The following is a 15,208-nucleotide window of genomic DNA, read 5'->3' as shown; positions in this document are numbered from 1 at the left end:
TATGATTTATGTGACGGGTCTAATCAGAGTCTAAAAAGACGAGGAAGTTAGTCGATTAAAAAAAAAACAAGATTTTCTGCAGGTTGGCAACAGTTTGGGTTCGAGCCAAACAACGAGGGGAAGGGAACGTGTGAGAGAAAGTGTCAGCCAGAGAGGAAAACACTTCAGATTTATTCTCCCTCAAAGAATTAATCATCCTCCGACTGCCATGGGGATGTGTGTGTGTGTGTGTGTGTGTGTGTGTGTGTCGAGTGTGTTTGCTTTTGCGTTGCTTTTTTCTCATTTCATATCGCTGCAATTTCTAATTACACAACTGCAATAACTTGTGGATGTTCTGACAGCCAGACAAAATAAACAGTTTGCCGACATCCCCGCGGGCGCTGGGAACTTGTAAGCGCGTCCTTGTTGTTCGGGTTTTGACGTTTTATTAGGGCGAATAATTCACGGCCTAATTGAAAAATAATGATTGATAATTTGTTAGCTGCGGCACCAGACACGATGGCGCCTTTTTTTTTAAAGGGCAGACATATACACAAAGGACAGTTTGAAGAGTCCATGCATTTCCAGGTGGAAGTACTGATGAAACCTATATACGAGGAAGTTACTTGGATGAAATTTAGTTTTCACATGAACAGGTTTTTCAGCTTTGTAATGAATCTTCCTCTTTCTGAGACTTTGTGGGTTCTAATCCTCACAATGAGAACGAAGGTTGTCTGAAGCCGACATCCAGCTGATATCACATAACCAGACAGACGACCACAGCTATGTTTGTGTTGGTTGAATCGGTTCCGTGTGCCAGAACGCACAAGTGTGTGCATGTTTATTACCTGAGATCTTGTGAAACACAACCAGAGACGCAACTGACACGCACGTACGCGCTCATTTGTTTTGTCCTGAACGTGGCTCAACAATTTCGACGTCCGTTGGAGAGATGGTCGAGTTGTTTCATCTGAATGTCCCTGAACAGGAGAAGCTGCTGACGTTTGGTGATTCTAGTCTTGAATTCAGCCACTTTATCAGGCCAAAAAAATCCTTTTATACACAGAATACATTTGAAATATCCTTGACACATGAACTGTTAAAATGGATTAGATGACTAAACTCAACATTAATCATAATGTTCCATTAACGTTCGTCAAGTTTTCACCCGAGGCTGTTGGATATGCAAGATTACACAAAAGCTTTTCAATTGATTCAAACCAAACTTCATTTCATTTTGGTGCAGATTAGGGAAGCACTTTTATTTAAATTAACAAATCCTTTAGGTTATCAGACCACTTCCTTTTTTCTTTTATATTTTCTTCTATAAGAACTAGACAGTAATGTTTGGGATGTGAGGTATTCCTTCTACTGAGGGCCCATTCTAGTTGATTTGTTTGTTAATTGGTTTATTTATTAGCAGGATTACCCCCAAAAAAAACTACTAATCCAGGATTTTGTTTTTGAGAAATTATAAATTCTTTCAGCCAGTGACGTATAATCATTAAAGTCTTATAAAGTCATCGTTAGAGCCCATTAGAGTGTTTCCTGTCACTGAGCTGCCGGTGTCATGCACTCAGCAGAGATCTGTCCCGGCAACGAGCAAATGTTTCTTCTTTAATCTGCCGTGATGTGTCATTGCACACACTCCTGCACACGTGTGCACCTTATTAAGTATAAAAGTGTCTTCAGTAGATTTTTGTTGATTTGTAAAACCACTCGTTGTGTATTTTAATATTAATCAAACAGCTGCAGTTAGAAGCTCAAGAATTATATTATAAATATGAAAAATAGAAAGGGTAAGGTCTGCCTTCAGGGAGTGTCTTCAAATTTGGTACACATTTTAACTTGGGTGCAAGGATGAACCCATTTCTGAAAACCGCTTCAGACGTGAGTTTTCCAGAAATTTTGACCCTTGACTTTAAACGTAGAAGACGAAGAGGTCAACTCGAAAAGAGGGCGATATTCGAGAGCTTTAGGGGATAAGGGTTGATGCTGGTGTCGATATTGTTCTCATAACTTTGCTTCTTGCACTTAAATCTATAAATCATGTCCGGCCTCCTGCACGTCGTGAACGTGTCGGACCCAGAGAATTCCCCCGTTGCATTCTTCAAATGTGACAAACTCCAGAAAACGTCTGAACCCATTTTTTCTGGTCACGAAAAACAGCTTGAGACGGCACTAATACATTTCTTGGCCTTAACTCAAAAATGATTAAAACAAGGAAACATTTTGTAACGAGGTGATAAAGATTAATGGCAGCCTCAGAAAAGCTACTAAACTTAATTCTGCGGTCGGTTTTTCGATGCGTTTATTGAAGCGGAGCGCGGCGTTGTGGGCGAGGCGGGAGGTCCGCTTACTGTAGAGGTGGAGGAGGACGGAGAAAGCCCATCACACAGGCCGCGGCCGTTCTCGCTGCCAAGAAAAACTCTGCTGGCAGCACCACTCCGCTCTGACAGACTGAAATATGCGCTGGCTCTTTACCAGAGCTGCCAAGAATCAGATAAGACGCCTCTGTTGGGATCGGCCATGAGAGGAAAATGAAGAGCAAGTAAGGGAGGAGAGGCCGAGACGGATGAGAGGGATAGAGGGATTAGTTTGAGTTGGACAGGCACGACATGGATGTTAGTTTTAGATTCTGAAAGTAATACATTTTAAAGCCTTGCAGACTATTAAAGTATCCTATAGAGTCACTTTACCATGTTATGATGGGTTTCAATGCGGTGCACGTCTGTTCTACGACTAATAGACATTAAAAATGGGCTGTATCATAACTTCTTGAGATTCTACATTAGATTAAGATCCTCCGATGGAAGTTTACAGTTTTAGTTACATGCTTTTGTTTAAAAAAAAATCTTGTGAACACTGTTTAGCTTTTAAAAGGCTGCAACAAGTAAAGAGAAAATTGTTTTATCAACTGCAGAAAAGTAAAGAAAGACAGAGCAAAGTTAGAAAAGAAGTGGAATCCAGGTTTGACATAATTAAGAATCTAAGTTTGAATTGGTTTTTCCAACAAACCCGTTAGTTTGACTTTTAACTGGTCGTGTGTGTGTGTGTGTGTGTGTGTGTGTGTGTGTGTGTGTGTGTGTGTGTGTGTGTGTGTGTGTGTGTGTGTGTGTGTGTGTGTGTGTGTGTGTGTGTGTGTGTGTGTGTGTGTGTTAGTCTGCTTGATTCCAACCTTAGAGATAAAATCTCAGAGAGATTAAAGGACACACAACTCCAGATCACCGCCGTGATGAATACATATTTTCCCAGAGACGACAGTAATCTGAAGGTGAACTCACCTGTTTTGGTCTGAAAGAGAAACACGTCATTAAAGTTCCTTGGATGAAATATTCTTCGGGGACTCGTCTATCGCTCTCTCGAGTCCACATCTGTTTTTCCGGAGAGTGTCCTCTCTTTCTCCCCCCCCCCTCTCTCTGTTCTGTCCATCCTCCCATCTGTTGAGCCGCTGTGATAAGCAATGTTTAGGCAGATATATTGGTCCCATTAGTGCTACTTGATTCTGCTGCTGCACAGTAAAGAGAGGCCATTAACTCTGCTCAAGGCCACTTAAAGAGGCCCGCATACATGTACCTGAAGACACACACACACACACACACACACACACACACACACACACACACACACACACACCCCTAGATGTTGTTGCAGTCAATTATTATAAAGAAGAAAGGTATACATTTCTTCTGCCTTCCTTAGAAAAAGGTTTGAAAAGAACCTTTCAAAAATAAATCGTATAAATGCAGTTTTGTCTGAGAAAAGTTCATATCAGCTGTTTTTTTTTTTATTGGCCAACTGATAAATCTCACAGTTCCATCGAATAAAAGTCAACGTGAAACTGTCTTTTCAGAAACCTCGGCCCTGTAACTGTTTTATTAAACACAAATTGCCAGAAATATTCCATCCACCCATTGTTTAGGGGCTTAGGCAGCAACCTGGGAATTTTACGAATCGACAGACTTGTCACCAAAGATATCACCAGTTTTATCTCATGCTATCATCTCGTCTGTGTTTTGTTTTATCCTCTGAAAACATCCTGCCCAACGTGCTTGATTCTGCGAAGGCGAAATGTGAGTCCGATTAGTTACAGTCAGGAAAACATTAAAAAGACTTAACACACAATATGTTCTGCAGCTGATCTCGATGACATTGATGGTTCTTGGAAATGAAGGAGGGGAGTGTGACTGACGAGGTTTTGAAGCTCTGCTTTGAAGTATCGCATCTCACGCCGCATGCAATCAAAGAGTCCTGATCTCAGGAGTTTGGATTGGGTTTTTTTTATTTAATTGAAGATTTCCAGAGACGATCCCACAGCGCGGGATAGAGGAGTGTGCACGTCTGAAGAGAATATTTCATCCAAGGATCTTTAATGAAGATTTTAACATTCAGTCCAGAGCAGGTCGGTTCACCTAAAGATTACCACTGGAAACATCTACTCACTGTGGTGGTCTGCAGATACACACACTCATAGTATTTGTATGGTTACACACTCTAAAAACTTTTTAAAAAGTAAACAATAAAAGTATCTAGGTAAGCCAACTCACTAAGAGTGTAACCGAGCATCTAATACACGGTATTTTTAATGATTAGTTTTAAATTAGCTGTCAAGTCTGTGAAATGTCAAACTGTCATTGGAATTTACTACCCATGAAAAATGATTAGCAGCGAGCTCTGTGATATTTACCCACACAGATGTGTTGGTGTCATATTCTGGACAAACGACCCGGTCACCAAAATTACTTTCAGTTGTTTTTTTGTTGTTTTTTTTATGTGATCAGTCAAACAATCGGTAATAAACACTGAGCTCCTGGTTTCTCTTCACTTTGTGTGTTTGTGTATCAGGAATGTGAAAGAGAGGAACTTGTGATGATGGGAATGGTAGGTGTGTGTGTGTGTGTGTGTGTGTGTGTGTGTGTGTGTGTGTGTGTGTGTGTGTGGGAACGACCTGTAAGAATGCAACTGGGAATTCTGGAGTTGGGATGAGATAAGGTGAAGGTCAGGGTGTGTGTGTGTGTGTGTGTGTGTGTGTCTTTAAAACAACGCTGCAGCACTCGGGAGGATAAATGTGCACGTTCAGGGTGAAACAGGAAAACGGCGACGGAGCGTGACTCAGACAACAGTTTGTGTTATTGTACGTGTCTGTGTGGGTCGATTTGATTCTGCAACTTTTAAGCAAATTTCCAAAACATTAACAACCTGCGTTGCAGATTTCTCACTGATGGAAAGTGACAATGTCAATAACAACCGAGCTCACTGGTTCAAATGTTCCCAGTGAATACCGACCAGTGTTTTTGCTCGTGATGCCAGTTTGTGAAATATAACACCGCCTTTGATGTGCTTCTGCTGCGGCATAATAATTCCGTCAACACACCTACTTTTCCTCTTGGCTTGGAAAATGTGTGAATCGTCAATATTATCGTCAACTTCAGCACCTTCTGGGAAATGTAGGAGTAAGGCAAGAGGAGGGAACGTGCTCGTGCTGAAAAGTATCATAACATGATTGTAACGGCAACAAACATTGGACAAAGTTAGGGTTATAAGGCTTGTGTGTGTGTGTGTGTGTCTGTGTGTCTGTGTGTCCCCGTCCCCGTCCCCGTGTGTGTGTGTCTGCCTCAGTGGAATGCAGTGGTAGTGGGAATGCTGCGCTGAGCTGAGCAGAATCTGTGTGATAAGACAGATCAAAGCGCCCGGAGACCTCATCAGCCTTCCCAGCATGCACCCTGCTGATCCACCTGATACGAGGAGCAGGCCGCACCTACTCTGTATGTGTGTGTTTGTTTGTGTGTGTGTGTTTGTTTGTGTGTGTGTGTGTGTAAAAGACACAGCGTGAAGTATATTTATTTGCATACATTTTCCATCGCCCCCAATTTGTGGGCCTCAAGAACTCTGCACTGTGGATGAGTGTGTGTTTGTTTATCTCATGCAGTTTGCTTATGTGTGTCTGTGTGTGTCTGTGTGTGTCCTTGTTAACCGGGCTCTCTCTCCTTCATCAGACAAGCTGAATTATTTATTGAAATGTTGAGAAGCAGCATTTTCATAACCTCCTGTTGGTTGTGGACATAAATCTGCTGACAGTCACAGATGCTTCCGTCGTGCAGGTGACGCTCCGGATGTTTCTTAACTTTATCGACTGTTCGTGTCTTTTGATCTCAAACCTTTTGGTGAATCAAGTCATCTGAGAGAAAACTTTTACAGATGGGCCTCAAACTTTCACAAACACACTTGTTATTTATCCTGCTAACTCAACGATGCACAAACAGATCGTCATTAAACTTGGTGGGATTGTTACCCAAAATAATATCTCCAGATGATTCACTTTCGGAGTTTAATCAGGGAACTTTGCAATAGGAAGGTAAAATGTAAACATAATAATATTATTAATAAACTCATCTTGCATGTCGTTGGAGTTCTTTAATATTTTTCCACCCTCATTTGGATTCTCAGGGTCAAAACCATGTAGAATATATTCCAAGCTGACATGTATAAGTACTAGTCTATCGATTATTTTCTTGATTAATCAATAACTTGCTTGGGTTTGAAATACATATCATCAACTTCCCGGAGCCCAAACTGATTTATTTACGTTTTTTTGCAGTTTGTTTGAAAAAATTCAGTAAAGCCAGAAAGATATGGAAATGTCTATTAAATACTAAAACACGTCTAATATACATGTTTTTCCAGCTGCTTCACATTTTATTAGAATTGTTTTTAAAAAGAAAATATTGAAATGATCAAATATTCATCCAGACTGACTCGATTTTTAAGTATGATCCTTAAAATTTGTTAGAAACCTTTTTATTTGCACCCTCATAAACATTCTTTAGTCTGACATTGACTTGCTCAAAACCTGCAATGTTATTTAAGTATATTCGTGAGGGATCATTTTAATTTTTAAAATCATGTTCTGCTGTATTTTAGTTGCTTCAAAAAGTTATCTTTGGATTTACACAAAGTTCTGGCAGAAATATAAAGGCGAGCACAATGTCTATATAAGTTAATTTTCACACCGGGGGGGTGAAGTGAATCCAGCAGCTGCCTGAAGGAACAGAAAATAAAGTGATGGTGGGATTTCAGATAATTGCTTCCAATAATGCATAATATATGTAAACGGGGCCAAACCCCCAGTACGTCCATGTAATTAAGGCAGAGAGAGAGAGAGAGAGAGAGAGAGAGTTCATCAGAAGGTGAAGAGAATAAGAGATTGACAAAAGGAGAAATTGGGAGGTGTGTGTGTGTGTGTGTGTGTGTGTGTGTGTGTGTGTGTGTGTGTGTGTGTGTGTGTGTGTGTGTGTGTGTGTGTGTGTGTGTGTGTGTGTGTGTGTGTGTGTGTGTGTGTGTGTGTGTGTGTGTCCCTCTCTTTGTGTTTCACTCTGAATAATGGAATATCCATGCAGGGGTATGTGGGTCAGTGGGGCTTTACTTCCCTAGAGACCACAGCCACACCCCGACACACACACACACACACACTCTTTCTCACTTGCTTAATTCACTCCCCGAGCCCTGACTCGTCCGCCTGTCTGCCTCGCTGCTTAACCCGCCGCGTGACGTCATACATTTTTCATAAAGTCTGCGTTGCTCTGTCAATATTTCATGTGTGGTATTGACAGGCTGGTGAGAGTCCAATGTAAGGAGTTACCGCTCCCTCCTCCTCCCCTCGCTCCCCTCTGTCCCTCTCTCCATCCCTCTCTGGCTCTGTAATTAAATTAGCTCTGTCTGTGGATGACAAAGGGCCAGTCATTCGGACTCTGCTTAGATAGCGAGTAGCTGCACTTAGAGCGGATATGAAGTTAAGGAGGAATGCGCTGAGCTGAGCTGAGCCGAGCTGAGCTGGACTCAGTGCTGCTCCCTGGGTCTCGGGGTGAGGAGGTGGGAGAGGGGAGGTCGGCCGGGTCCGGACCAGGCCTTGGCTGAAGTGAGACCACACATGGAAAACAAACCCTGACGGATTTAAAGATGATGGTGAAGTCAGTAAAGGCTTCACTGAGCCTGTATTTAAAGATGGACAACGCGTCTCCACTTCCTCCCACTGTCCAGAAACAAAGACAAAATATCCTGGACACGAACACACTGCCATCTTGTGCAGATTACGTCATTTGGAGCCACAGGAAGTAGCGATCAGGGAAGGTTTTGATTTCCTCGCTGATACGCACACGCTCAATCCCGTCTCTGCTGTCAATCATGATGTTTTTACAGCATCAGATAACTACTTAGAACCAAACTTAACAGAAACTTGAACAGGTGGTAAGAACTACCTAGAAGGACAAACGTTCACGTCCCATCCACAAACATGGAGGAGAGGGGGGGTGTATGACCTCTACCATACTGCCACCAGCCACCAGATGTATTTGAATGATGAAATTTCTGAAAAATCAATTGAACAACTAATTTGATTTCACACAATAAGTGTCAAAGCCTTTGTCTTTGCTCCAGAACTCCTCTTTCCTGTCTCCCCCCCCCCCCCAGCTTCATGGTTTGTTTGTTTGTTTATTGCCGCTGACACACTTGTTGTCCTTCCTTGTTTGTCTGCAGTGCTCCCGACCTGTTCGCCGCTCGACTTCCACTGCGACAACGGCAAATGTATCCGTCGCTCCTGGGTGTGTGACGGAGACAACGACTGCGAGGACAACTCCGACGAGCAGGACTGTCGTAAGTAGAGCCTCTGTCTGTCTACACACACACACACACACAAACAAACGGTGGCAGTTGCCTTGATATGTGGCAACACACACACTCGACCTGCTCTGTCAGGCTCATGGGGATGAGTTATTAAAGTGGACAGATGTTTGAGGCAGCCATGTGCAATGAGGTGTTTGTTTTTGAGTCTGAAGGAGCTGCCTGCCTGTCTCTCAAACACACACGCACACGCACACACATACACATACACATACACGGACATACACACACACATGCACATACAAGTACCTCCAAAAATAAAAATAGGAACAAACTGAGGGCAAAGGTGACAGAATGTCTCGTGTGGTGACTGTGGGAGTGCTGACCTCTCGCAAGTGTGTATGTTTGTGAGTGTACATGTGTGTTTGTGTGTGTGTTTGTGTGTGTGTATTCACATGCACGTGCACATGTTCTAAAATACCCCTCAGCTGCCTGCCAGGCAGCATGTGGCCTGCAGTGGGTAAAGCAGGGACAGTGTCTATTTCTGTCATATTTCTGTATCTCTGCTCTGCTGCCTGAGGGGCTGAGGTGTGTGTGTGTGTGTGTCTCTCTCTGTGTGTGTGTGTGTGTGTGTGTGTGTGTGTGTGTGTGTGTGTGTGTGTGTGTGTGTGTGTGTGTGTGTGTGTGTGTGTGTGTGTGTGTGTGTGTGTGTGTGTGTGTGTGTGTGTGTGTGTTTCTGTCTTTGTGAGGACTATTGGACACTCAGGACATTATTGGAAAGCTACAGTCTGTCCCTCCCTTCTCTAAAGGGGCTGCTCAAGGAGTTGGTGCCGCAGACTGTGAGGAACAGGTGAACCTCTCCTCATTCTGGCTTGGGCGGCGGTAATTTGCATTATTTCAAGGTGGTTAGGCTGCATCCAGAAAACAGCTCTCTCATTTATTTGGACGAAGGTGTGTTGGTGCAGCGGTGGTGCCAACACGGGGCGCTGCGGCAAAAACACAGAGCCGTGCAGCATCTGGCGAAGTTGGCATCTGGTAAAGCGTTGGCGTTGATAGGTGCACATATCTGATAGGTTACTCTGTGTTGTGAAGGTCGTGTTGCTGCTGTTACCTCACGATCACTGTAAAGATATCGCTGTGATTGCTTCCCAGTGATGTTAAAATGTACAGGATGTAAAACGCAGAACATGGAGAAAAGTAAATCAAACGTTTCTACGCAAAGTTTAAACTTGAATGTGCATTTCTCTGCTTTGCTTTATACTATATCACTGCACATATCGTCTTACCCTTGATTGGAGGAGCTTTAACTTTAACACTATCTCCAATAGTCGATACAGCCTGAACTTCACGGTGACATGAAACCCATTGTTCTCTATCTCGTGTGGTTAGTGTGCACATCAGTTAACAGGCCGGTTCGCTCATTCTCGTCTGAATGACTTTTCTCATCCGTCTGTCGTCCGGAGATTTCTTACCCTCCTTGCTTGACCCACATACTGTATCGGCAGCCAGACACCAAATCACTTCCTGATGGGGAAGCCGACGATGAATTTTTCATCTCCATGCCCAGTAAATTTCTCTCCCCTCCCCTGTTCCCCAAACTACTTATTATTTCATGTTTCTTTCTTTCTCGTCGGTCTATCTTTCGCCTCCCAGTGTGTTTTGTTACTCCCCACACACGCAGTGGTTTTTATTTTATTATTTAGGAAAAAAAGGTGGAGACGATCCCCACGCTCGGCTGGAGCTGGAGTGGTTGTCGAGGTTTCAGACGAACGTGGAGACGGAGGTGTGTCTCGGTGCGGCTGTGTGTGTGTGTGTGTTTGAACAGGAGATATTCGGAATTTTTGGAAGCTTAAAAAACATTTCACAGAAAGGAGAAACACAACACTACTTCACCACACACACACACACACACACACACACACACACACGCGCGCAGGCGGCCTGGTAATGACTCCCAGCGCCCTTTGCCCTTTGTGATTTGGCTGCTGTGTGAATGATGAGCGTCTTGAGGGCTTGTTGACCTCCGACCTCCCTCTGTTTACTTCACTGGTGGGGAGCATGGGGGAGGGTGGGGGGGAGAAAATCAATTATTTTCAAACGAGTTGAATAATAGATTAAATGAGTGGATCCGTCAATAGTGCAGGTAAAATTAAATTCTCATTTGGACCTGCTGTTGTGAGTAAATTCCCTTTCTTTGTTTGAAGGGCGTAGCAGCAGAGGTTAGTGAGGTCAGCGGTGGTTTAGTAGAGTGATGTATTCGATGATGTTTACTTATCGTATCAGTATAGTATCATAGCTGAAGTAGTAACAAGCCAAAACTATGACGTCATCTGGCTCTGTGTCAGTAGTGACCAGGGGGTGGAGCCGCAGATATGAGCGCTCAACCAATCGCGAGTCAGTCTCAGCAGCCGATCATGCTTTTCACCCTGTTTTTATAGCATCAAATAACTAATTGGACCCAAATTTGACAGAAAAAAATTAACACTTAAATAACAGAAACCATCTTTGACGTTTTGTCTTGGTCCATATACCATCCACTAACATGTAAGCATCTCCTGTGCTTAGTTACAAGGACGTTTCTTGGCCCTGCAGGAATATGTACTATCCAGAGGTATCAAAATATGTTTGTACACAAACATAAACACACAAACACATACAGGACACACATACAGGACACACAAAGGCTCTGGAGCGCTTCTCAGAAGTGGCGTGTGTCCATTTCCAGATCTCAGTGTTTCGTGGGCATCCTTCTGCCTCTGTCTGTCCTTATCTCTCCCTTTGTCTCATCTGTCCAACACTCACACACGACAGTGATAAATTATAGATTACCTCCTGCCAGAGGCCATCCATCATTGGTTCTCCTTGACGAGGCTGTTTACCCGGCCCCCGGGCGTGCGTGGCCGGGCTTTGCCATCGATTGTTTGGCGCTAACAGTAGAAGCCGGTGGTTTTGAATAATCCTTTCGGCCTTTTATCAATGCAGGTGTGATAAAAGAAGAAGAAAAGGCAGATGAATGAAAGGGTTTGAAAGGGAAACAGAGTCAATGTCAGTGGAGGGAGTGACTTGTGTCCGACTGTATCGTCGGGGCTGTTGTTCTGAATGACAAATGTGACTTATCGCTTGTCTCAAGGTTGAATGTCTAGTAAAACAACATATTCTAATCTGCAGCGGCAGGTTCATTCAATCAAGATACAGGACAAGCTGCTGGTTCTCAGGCCCGGTAGAATAAACCAGTCCTGAATCTATGGGTCTAACAGGAGATCCGTTAAGAAATAACCTTTTTATTTAGCTTTTTTGCTTCAAATTGATTTTTGAATGGAAAAAAGTTTGATGCATAGTGTTAAAATATGGTAAAACCTGGTTTGGATGTTTCCTGCAGGAGGATTTAATTTCCCCATAGTCGTGGTTATAATGAATTAGAACCCAGTGCTGTTCTAAACATGCCTGTGTGGGAGGACTGGGGTTTTTGCTGGTCAGCTTTTAACCTGCTCTGGGGTGAAACTCGACTCAGAGCCCTGAACTGGAATCAGTTGTTGTTGTGAACCATGATGTCACTTGATGCTTTCATGCTGTTCCTCTGTTTATTCCAAATTTATCACTATTGAACATTTCATGTGTCCAAATTAAAGCAAACTCGCCTCTACACTTTTCTGGGCCCCCAGCAACTCACAAATGTAAAGTAGAATGGATGAGGGACTTTTGAGATTTGTGAAAGAGATGCTTTTGTATTATAGTAAGACTATTCGCCAGACCACATTAATCTATAATGTATTTAATATGCTTTAGACAAGAGGTCACTAATTGACAGACTGTGATCTGGATCCAGACGCCAGTCTACCTGGACTCGGGTCTATTTTAAAGAAGCTTTTCTGGTCTTGACAGTGCTGGTTTAGAATCCGAGGAATTTTAATTGAACGCCCCTGTACTAGAAAGTCCCATTTTTTTTATCATGCAGTTTATTAGTTTCTGTTTTGGTTGAACTACGCACGTTAGCAGCACAGTTAGTTTACAGATTGACACCGGAGATGCAGATTATGCTTGAAATGTGGTTTGAGATTTTTCTATGGATGTTTTAAGTGTTTCTTTTTATGCGCCAACATTAATTCAGGCTGACCACGGCCTCTGTGCTCCCCGAGGGATAAATCACCGACTTTTTTTTTTTACAGCCACTCACTAAGGTGGTTTGGTTTCATGGCTTTTTGTTTTCGTTAAAAAGTGCTGTATAAATACAGTTACTACTTTACTGGAGCACATGTTCTCGACTTTATTCAGTCGTCCTCCTCGCTGTGTGGCGGGAGCTGTCCATTGGTCTTTTTAGTGCTGAGATTGAAAGTGTTTTGAGCTCCGGACCTGCCGCCCCGTGAGAGTCCAGGTTGTTTACGGAGTTGAAAAAAAATCTCACTTTCTTTGTTCTGGGCCTAACATAACAGTTGTAACACAGTTTGTCCAGTGTCGGTCCAATTTTTAAATGTAATGTCAGGCACGGGCTCAGGGACGGCTGCTCTCTAATCACATTTTTGCTCGGTATTTGCTGTTTGCTTTTGTGGTGTCCTCATCGTTTGTCCTCTGAAACCTTTTTTTCTCTCTCTCTCTCTCTCTCTCTGCAGCTCCCAGGGAGTGTGAGGAAGACGAGTTCCACTGCCAGAACGGCTACTGTATCCGCAGCCTCTGGCACTGTGACGGCGACAACGACTGTGGGGACAACAGCGACGAACAGTGTGGTGGGTAAAGACACACACAAGAGTGGGGACTGTCACTTCTTTATTCATTTTAACGTTTGGGTAAAGTTCATATTGGAACAGTCCCCTAAACATGTCTGTTTTTTTCATCAAGATCCATGAATTATTATCTCAGAATTCAATGCATCTATTGAAAATGCTCACATAGCAACATAAGGCGAGACAAAAAGAAGAATTTAAAAAAGAAATGAAGAGTTAAAGACAGAATAGAAAGTAAATACATGAATAAAATATGAAATCAAAGCACACGTGAAAGTCTTCAGCATTGATATAAAAGAACTAAGAGTTGCAGCAAGCGCAGACACACACACACACACACACACACACACACACACACACACACACACACACACACACACACACACACACACACACACACACTGATTCAAACAGGAACACACCAGCATGTAAAAAACGTCTTTTATACATAACTCGTGTGTCGTCTGTCACAGACATGCGTAAATGTTCGGACAAGGAGTTCCGCTGCACGGACAGCAGCTGCATCGCCGAGCACTGGTACTGTGACGGGGACACGGACTGTAAGGACGGATCAGATGAGGAAAACTGCCGTAAGTTATTGTGTGTTATTGTGTGTTATTGTGTGTCATTGTGTGGGTGTGTGTGTGTTTTATTGGATTTTCAATGTGGCTTTTTATCAGACATGTGACGGAGAGAAGACTTAAAACAGGGAACTTACTGTCTCCCTGTCAAGATGAAAAGAAAAGTCATTAATCATATTAGGGGTTTCCCCCCATATCCAAATACTTGAATCCAACCAAAGACTTAAATCCAAAGGCTGAAATAAGTGATTCTGAACAAATAAGTTTCCATATCTGAGAAACCATGTTTATACATTCCAAACAGGACATTCACAAGAGTTTTTTCTCTTATCAAAATCTCCAAACTGCGGCATCGTGATTCATCACGGCCAAAAAAAGAAAGCAGTGAAGCAATCTGGTTACTGTCCAGATGCATGTGAACTGAGATCTGACCCGACGACGCTACTGCAGCGCCTGTAAAGAGTCGTAACAGCGATCGGGCCTCCTCTCTGTTCACGACACTGGAAGCTTCAAACACTGGAAGCTTCAAAACTGCCTCAAACTGCTGCAGCGTCTCTCTCAGCATCTGTTCAAACGTCTGTCTGTGTGTCTTGCAGCGTCCGACGTGATGACAGCCACCTGCAGCGTGGAGGAGTTCCAGTGCGCGTACGGACGCTGCATCCTGGACATTTACCACTGCGACGGAGACGACGACTGCGGGGACTGGTCGGACGAGTCGGACTGTTGTGAGTTTTACGTCACTCATGCACGAACATGCCTTCAGGCAACAGACTGTATTTAAAAGATGGACGACTTAAAAATGACCCAAAAGTGAAGCCAAAATATCTTGATTGACTCCTGGTGGCTGGCTGCGGTATAGATCATTAACCGCGCCTCCTCCGTGTTAGTGGACGGGAACATTGACCATTGACGGCTGAGACAGACTCATGCATCCATCTTTATTTACAGACTGTTCTTCCAACATTATAAAGACCCGACATTGACCTGAAAGAAGGATTAATTCCAACACAATCTTTTCTGCGCGTTCCCTAAAACAATCCAATGTCACCCGGTTCCATTGTGGGATGTTTGTAGTAGCACATGAGGAAGAGGTCAGCCTGTGCAACGTGACCCTGTCTGACAGGCGTCAATCACACACGTACTCTCTCAACAGTCCAGAGAGGTTTTTTTCGTCCACACTCTGCTTGTCGCTGCACTTTTTCCCCCCCGCTCCACTCTACTCATAAAAATGGATGAATCCCCAAAGAAGAAGAAATGTCCATCAAATTGACGTGGTGGTGTGGGGTTATTTGGGGGGTGGATATGCCAGCACAC

General features: G+C 43.4%; 1 protein-coding gene across 4 annotated transcripts in view; it reads left to right on the top strand.

Moving 5' to 3' along the window:
* lrp4 (low density lipoprotein receptor-related protein 4) overlaps window positions 1–15,208 on the top strand; it is a 101,364-nt gene that overhangs the window by 56,910 nt on the left and 29,246 nt on the right. For all 4 annotated transcript variants that reach the window (XM_035171143.2, XM_035171056.2, XM_035170961.2 and 1 more), the window contains exons 3-6: window positions 8,512–8,628; window positions 13,203–13,316; window positions 13,787–13,903; window positions 14,491–14,619. In XM_035171143.2, coding sequence (XP_035027034.2) covers window positions 8,512–8,628; window positions 13,203–13,316; window positions 13,787–13,903; window positions 14,491–14,619 — 477 coding nt within the window. The remainder of the gene's footprint in view (window positions 1–8,511; window positions 8,629–13,202; window positions 13,317–13,786; window positions 13,904–14,490; window positions 14,620–15,208) is intronic.

The sequence above is a fragment of the Hippoglossus stenolepis genome, chromosome 1 (assembly GCF_022539355.2).
Source record: "Hippoglossus stenolepis isolate QCI-W04-F060 chromosome 1, HSTE1.2, whole genome shotgun sequence".
NCBI lineage: Eukaryota > Metazoa > Chordata > Actinopteri > Pleuronectiformes > Pleuronectidae > Hippoglossus > Hippoglossus stenolepis.
The sequence above is the reverse complement of the archived record's forward strand: the minus strand, read 5'-3'. Positions and strand labels throughout refer to the sequence as shown.